Raw genomic sequence first — 7,500 nt, forward strand, 5'->3', positions numbered from 1 at the left:
TCACTCACATGTGCGCACGCGTACATGCGCGCGCACACACACACACACACACACACACACACTGACTGAAACCATTTATTGTCAGATTAACTTTTTGTTGTACTGACATTTTCGCAACCATTTGAATAAATATTAACTGAGCAACACAAAGAAAATCTAATTTGAGAAGAAGAAAAAAAAAAAAGAAGAAAAACAAAAAAACAAAAAAACTCCAATGATAAGAATTTAAAAAGAACATATTTAACAAATCAATTTATTTCATTGATATCAATATCTCAAAAAATGTTTTAACGCACACACATACTCACATACGTGTACCCCCCACCCACTCCCTACATACATCCATGCATGCACACAGACGCCCATTCAAATTCCCCCACCTCATCCCCCTACCCCAAGTACGCTTGTAATTTTGTATAGTCACAACTTGATTTGATTCCCCCGCTCCAAAGACGTGTAAGTGTTCACACCCACATGCACAAGCTCTCTCTCTCTCTATCCCTCACACACACACACTCACATTTTTTCTCACTCTTTCTCTCTCACCTACACTTCCACCCACCCCCACACATATACATTTGCACTAACATACCTTCACACACACACACACACACACGAGAATACTATTGAAATAGTTCTCAAACAGTCAGTTTCAGAATCTTCGAGTTTCTTCAGTTTTGAGTCTTCAAAATGGAGCAGATGTCAAGGTAGTGCTGATGACAGGATTACATACCCAAAGGATAAGGGGTTAACAACTGAAATTACACGATACAAATTGATGGATTTCTCATTGTTCTATCATAGACTGATAACATCTCTGGTCTCTCGAATAAGACTAGACACTTTCAAGACAAAGTTTGGCAAAAACGTTTATTGTGTTTGTGGTAAACAGATCACACAAAATCATATTTTATTTCAGTGTCAAATTGCCAGGTTACTTCCAAAGTCATGTAAAGTTAGAACATTTTCAGAACAAAACATAACAGAAATAATGTTCAACCAATTACTATTGACAGAAATCGCCAAATCCCTGTTACATAGTCCAATAGGAGTGTTTCTGTGATGCAATCTTCTGATATTGAATTTTATTGATTTTTTTTTCATATTGGTGTTTATGTTGTTAATTGCCGTTACACAGATATTTAGGAATTGATTCCATTGTTCTAGTTTATAACCCCCTTTTTTTGTCTTTGTATCCCCTTTAACCACCATCTCCAACCCCAAATCACACACACACACACACACACACACACACACACACACACACATGCATGCGCTCACACGCACACACATTCATACACATGTGCACACACGCATGCACACACACACACACACACATACACACATGCACGCACACACACACACGCACGCACACACACACACACACACACGCACACGCACACACACACACAGCTGGTCTAATATCACTCACTGAAAGTGAAAAGACGTTAAAGAAAGAACATCTTTCTCTTCCCTTCATGGGATTACAAATTTCATGTATGCATGTTTATATTGTACATGTGCTTGACTTCTAAGACCTGTGAGATCAGTCTCCTTTTTTATATGTTTTTTTGTTTGGCTTTGAAGTATTGTTTTTTCCTTTTGTATGATTTTTTGTAATCTGGGGATGATAAATTAAGTGGAATGGCTGGGGTCCTCAGCATGGCCTAGTCGTATTTGCCATAAGGAGCTAAATGGTAGGGATACTGTGTCTTGAACTGTGCTTTGTGAGTTTGTATGAGTTTTTTATTTTTTTATTTTATTTTATTTTTTTGTAGATGTGACAGTTTTGTGTTGACGCAGTTGAGTATTTGTATGGTGACATTCCTGATACGGCCCTGTGCGGTTGGCTGGACTATAAGCAACAAGAATAAGATCTGTCTTTTTTTGTGCTGTTCCGCTGAAATATGTGTGTGTGTGTGGGTGTGTGTGTGCATGCGTGTGTGCATGGGTTTGTGTGTGTGTGTGTGTGTGTGTGTGTTTCTGTATATCCACACGTGTGTGTGGCTATGGTTGCCTTTGTGTGTTTTGTGCATGCAAGTCGTACATGAATATTGTGTATATATGTGTGGATTTTTGTTTTGGAATTGTAGCATTTGTGCTTCTGATGCATCCCCCCTGTGAATAGGGACTGGATGTAGGCTTCACTTCCTTTGTGTTAGCTGTGCTTGACTGTGTATGTATACATATGTATGTGTACATAACTACATGCATGTATAGAATGTGTATTGTGTGTGTGTGTGTGTTGATGTAAGTTTGTGCCTGCCTATGTGTGTGTATGTGTTAAGGTGGCTGTTAGATACACATGTATTGTTAAAATGTATGTATGGAGTGTGTGTGTGTGTGTGTGTGTGGTCATATTTTGGTGTGTGTATGTAACATAGATGTAATGCTTTATGTTAACAAAGCGTTTTTGTAAAGCACCTAGAGCAAATTTCTGGATAGTGTGCTATATAAATATCCATTATTATTATTACTTTTTTGAAGCTTGGAACTGGGGACAAAGAGATTGAGAGAGATACACAATTGAAAGAAAAAGACAGGAACCCAAAGTGTGTCCTAAGATCTTACAAACTGGAAAAAAAATTAACTGTCAGTTTAAACAAAAAACGGATGAGATAAGTCATTATAACTAAAACTATCAGATTTGCAGTAAGTGTACATTTTTGTTTCATATGTTTGTCTTAATTTTGCAGATTCCAACTGCAGGTTTCCACTGCAAGATTGAAAACTATGCTGATCAGAATCCAGGTATGTCATATTTTGGACTGAAATACATTTCCTGTTTCTTTTCACTATAGATAGTTTTGTATTTTACAGTGTTTTATCATATGATACTTTTTTTCCCTTGATATGTTTTCTCTCTTTTCAACATGCTGCTTATGTAGATTTATTTTTTCACTTCTGGGATTAATATATTAACTCACTCAGTACGGCCAGCCCTCTCTTCTCCTCTACACAGATCCCTTGGATGTCCAGTGGGTGTCTCAATGACCCAACCTTTAGCTTCTGTCGTCAGAATTGTGGTATTCTTTGTCAACATTCACCTCTTCAGTATAAGAGCCTAAGAGCCTTCCGCTTGAAATATTTTGATGGTGGTAATTGGGGTGAAACGCTGTTAATGTCGTCTCTTTCGCCGTTCGTATGGAGAGAGTTAATATTTGGTAGGTTGTTTCCTGGTGGTACTGCATCCCCCTTAGTGGTTGCTGGGGGCTCATTCACAATGATAATAAGCATCCCATCTTCTAGAAATGTGTGCCACTATATACAATGTGAAAAAGGTTCTAGTGATTATTGACAAACTGAAGGAATGTACTGAGAAGGAGAAAGAAAAGTATAAGAAAAGAGAAAGGAATTCAGTGGGAAAAACAATGAGCCAAAGGCCCATAAAGGCAAATAATGAATGGAGTGAATAACCCCAAACTTCATCAGTAATCATCAAATAATCAATCAGTACAAATGTCATAACTCAGTCTTATTGCTAAGCACATCATTTAAGACAGAGAGAGAAAGAGAGAGAGAGGGAGGGATATGAGGGTGGGGCAGGGGGGGGCTGGTTGACCTGTTTAGACTAACACACTACCACATTCACATTACTGTGAGCGTTTCGTGTGGGTAGATTTACCAGTCTGTTAAATACAGATAGTCCAACTACATGACTAACACACAATCAAGCAGGAAAGCAAGGAACACACTTCACCTGCCCATTCTCCCAGCCAGTACTTAACCAACCAGTGGATATGATAGTTGTCAGATCAACTAATCAGTCAATCCACTGACATGTAAAAAAATCCCAGTGTGTGTTACACAGCTCTCAACCGTATAACAGGAAGGAATTTTGTTTAATGTCCCGTCACACATATCGGCGATTGAAGACATTTTGTTAAAGTATTTATGAATACATCTGAGTATTATCGGTTAGAAGGGGTGGGAGATGTGGATGAATGGAGGGTTGGGGGAAACTGGGCAAATGAGGGTAAAAATGTGGGTGAAATTTGGAAGAAAAAACAAAAACAAAAAAACCCTCTAAATACAGTTACAGGAAATTACTTAAAGGACTTCGTAAAATAGAAGTCGTTAAACTGACAAGCGAAACAACTGATAATGAATGCAAAAAGTCAAAAACATCAACGTTCTCAGTCACTTGTGAAGACACACTTTCGTGTACAAAAGGCACAACAGTCACCCAATGGGTGATCATAATCAAGTTCTGATCAACAGCTGACTGTGTGAAAGACCTGACAAGTGATCTGGTGAACTGTTTTTTTTTCTTATGAACTTTACTCTGCCCACTTCTTCTCTTTTCTTCTCACATTAGATGCACACTCATGTACATGCATACTCAGTAACACTCACACTCACATATGCACATACGCATGCATGGGTGCGTGCGCAAACACACACACACACAACACACACACTCACTCACACACACAGAGATTTTTAAATACTTTGGACATGCAGTTTGGAGCCTCAAAGAAAGTTAAAAATAAGCAACAAAGAAAACAAACAAAACGCATCAACAAAACATTGTAACATGGATTTACTTGATTAAAAAGACTAAATTAAGAATGAATTAGTAAATGAACCCATTAATAAAAAAGAAGAAAAAAACAACAACAAACCAACAAAAACAAAAGGTAAATGAGTAAATAACAAACCATACCTCATTTAGTTTATTGAGAAAACTGATCTAAACAGTAACAAACTGACAAAATGAAAACAACATAGAAACGCCCAACTCAGAACAAAAAACAAAAAAAAACATAAACAAAAAAACCATGAATAATGAATATATACTAATATTGATATTGTACTGCATTGTATTACTCATTTCATCACAACAGATTCCTCTGTGTGAAATTTGGGCTGCTCTGCTCAGGGAGAGCACGTCGCTACACTGAGAGCGCCTCCTATTATTTGTAATTTTTTTTCTGCTTGCAATTTTGTTTTTCTATCGATAAATCTGAAACAAAGAAAAAAAACCAAAAAAAAACAACAACAACAAGAAATCAAAATTGGGAAACAAACAAATAAGCAAACACATTTCAGGTGCCTGTGAGGCTGTGGAGAAGCAGATGAAGGCCAGAGAGTGGCAGCCGCCCCCGCAGGTGGAGGACGTGTGCCAGCCTCTGCTGACCAGCATCCAGCTCTACGACTTCCGCTGCCGCCAGCTGAAGGAGGTGGAGAAGGCGCTCCGGTTCTCCTGGGTTCTGCCGCTCTGCAGTGAGTCCGGGGGGGTGGGGGGGACTGGGGGCTGTCTCAAAAGACAGATGTCTTCTGTTGTCTGCAGTGAGTCAAGGGAAACTGGGGGCTGTCTCAAAAGGAAAAAGCAGTTTTCTGTTGTTTGCGTGAGTTTGGGGAAACATGGGGCGGTTTCAAAAGGAGAAAAAAAAATTTTCTTCCGTTGTCTGCAGTGAGTTTGGGGAAACAGGGGGCTGTCTCATAAGAAAAAAAAGGGTTTTCTCTCCGTTGACTGTGTGAGTTTTGGGAAACAGGGCACCCTTTCAAAAGAAAAAAGTTTTTCATCTGTTGTCTGCAGTGATTCTGGAGAAACGGGGTGGGGCTATCTGAAAAGGAAGCTTTTTTTTTTTTGTTGTTGTTGTATGCAGCGAGTTTGGTGAAACAGGGGCTGTTTCAAAAGGAAAATAAGTTTTTTTTTCCTCTGTTGTCTGCGGTTTGGGGAAACAGGGCTGTCTCAAAAGGAAAAAAATGTTGGATTTTTTTTCTGTTGTCTGCAGTGAGTTTAGGAGGCCACATAAAAAAAAGGAGGATTATTGTTGGGATTTTTTTTTTTCAAAGTCTGTCATCATCTTCATTGTCATCATCTTTGTCATCATCTTTATGTTGGTGTCATGTCTTTTTGATTGTATGGCATTAGTGTTATTTAACTTTTATGTTTGTGGTTTCTTTTTTCAAAGTCTGTCATCATCTTCAGCTTCACTATCATTATTGTTGTAGTTGTCATCAGCACCATTACCGTCATCTTCTTATTGCTTATGTTGTCATTATTGTTGTTACTCTTCAGTTCCTTTTCAGCTGTGTAAGTGTTGTATCTTTTGCCTGTTTTTAGGTTTTTTAATCTCTTCACACACCATTTGTTTATTCATCAATAAGAAGATATTCATAAGTTGCATAACTTTAGGCCAGGGTTACACGCCCATTCTTTCATGTAATAATGCATATTCATGCATAATCCACAAACAGAGACAGATATTGAAGGGGACATAAAAAAGGCAGTAAAGCCTAGGCAGACAACCTGCCAGTCCCCTACTACTAATGTGTTGATAAGTTCAGTTCTGACAATAATTAATTGCTTATTTGAATAAACAGTATATCAAAAGAAAAATGGGCAGGATAACTTTGAAGTTAAGTGCATTTCAAATGTGATCAAACTTAGAAACATGATTCAGCATTTTGTGTCATGTTGGAATTGCAGTTAATTGTGTTTTTATTGTGCAGATGCAGATTATATCAAGAACTCTGAGGGTGTGAAGGTGGATTTCAACGCTGATAATAAATCAATCACCAATTACTTTGTTCACCACCGAATTTGCCGCACATTCAACTATGCTGGCAGTGACTTCAGCAAATCATCAGATTCCAGTGCTTTGGTAAGACAATTTCTCTCCAAAAAGCCCAGAAGGATTGTTTGTCTTAAATGTCTTAAACAAAGTTCATATCCTTGCCATTAATATGAAAACTTTATCATTGTTTCTAGTTCTTATGATAAAGCAGACGACCACGCGCAGGTTAAATGTTAAGCAGTCATTAAAAAGATCTTGGACTTAATTACAAAACACTTTGCAGGCTGTCAGTTGACCAGGCAAAAACCTTGTACATGTGTGATGGAAAAGCTAAACGTGGTATCAAAGAGATACTTTTGTACTCCATAATGTCATAACACAAGATGTCACGAGATTTTAATATTTCACAAGATTTAATGATGGTCCAGCCGCTGAGACAGCAGTTAGCATGAGCTAGCTTTATTATTCATGAACACATGTACAGAATCCTTCTGTCTGTCTTCGTGCTGTGGGTGATTTTGTAAAATGTTATTTTAAAAAATGTGTGAATGTGCTTCGTCAGTATACATAACTGGGTCTGAATCTGATTGGAAATGTTCTTTTCATTATTATTCAGATTGAACTGGAAGACAGATGCATGGCTATTGGCTTACAAGATGGGTATCCTGACGTCCTTTACTACATCGCCTTTACAGAATTTCCATCAGGCATACAAGTCAACTATACCACCAATTTCAAAGGTATGGATATGAAATTGGAATATTGTATGCTTTCAGGTACATTTGTGTGCCTGTGAGTGTGTGTGTGTGTGTGTGCATGCGATTTGGTGAGTTACAGCATTTTATATCAAGAAGAGTTTGTGTTTAATTTTGTTGTTGTCCCTGGTAGGTTTGAGGCAGAGGCTTCTGTCTGGTACTGATCTCAACAGTGTTAGATGTTCAGAAAAGCTGCGTCAGCAACTGCAACATAATAA

At 38.1% G+C, this 7,500-nt stretch overlaps 1 protein-coding gene across 1 annotated transcript in view; it reads left to right on the plus strand.

Moving 5' to 3' along the window:
• The window catches only part of LOC143284982 (uncharacterized), a 28,749-nt gene that overhangs the window by 5,006 nt on the left and 16,243 nt on the right, over positions 1-7,500 (plus strand). The window contains exons 2-5 of the mRNA XM_076592144.1: positions 2,697-2,751; positions 5,053-5,226; positions 6,463-6,614; positions 7,144-7,267. Of these exons, the coding sequence (XP_076448259.1) occupies positions 2,697-2,751; positions 5,053-5,226; positions 6,463-6,614; positions 7,144-7,267 (505 nt within the window). The remainder of the gene's footprint in view (positions 1-2,696; positions 2,752-5,052; positions 5,227-6,462; positions 6,615-7,143; positions 7,268-7,500) is intronic.

This window comes from Babylonia areolata, chromosome 8, assembly GCF_041734735.1.
Source record: "Babylonia areolata isolate BAREFJ2019XMU chromosome 8, ASM4173473v1, whole genome shotgun sequence".
Taxonomy (NCBI): Eukaryota; Metazoa; Mollusca; class Gastropoda; order Neogastropoda; family Buccinidae; genus Babylonia; species Babylonia areolata.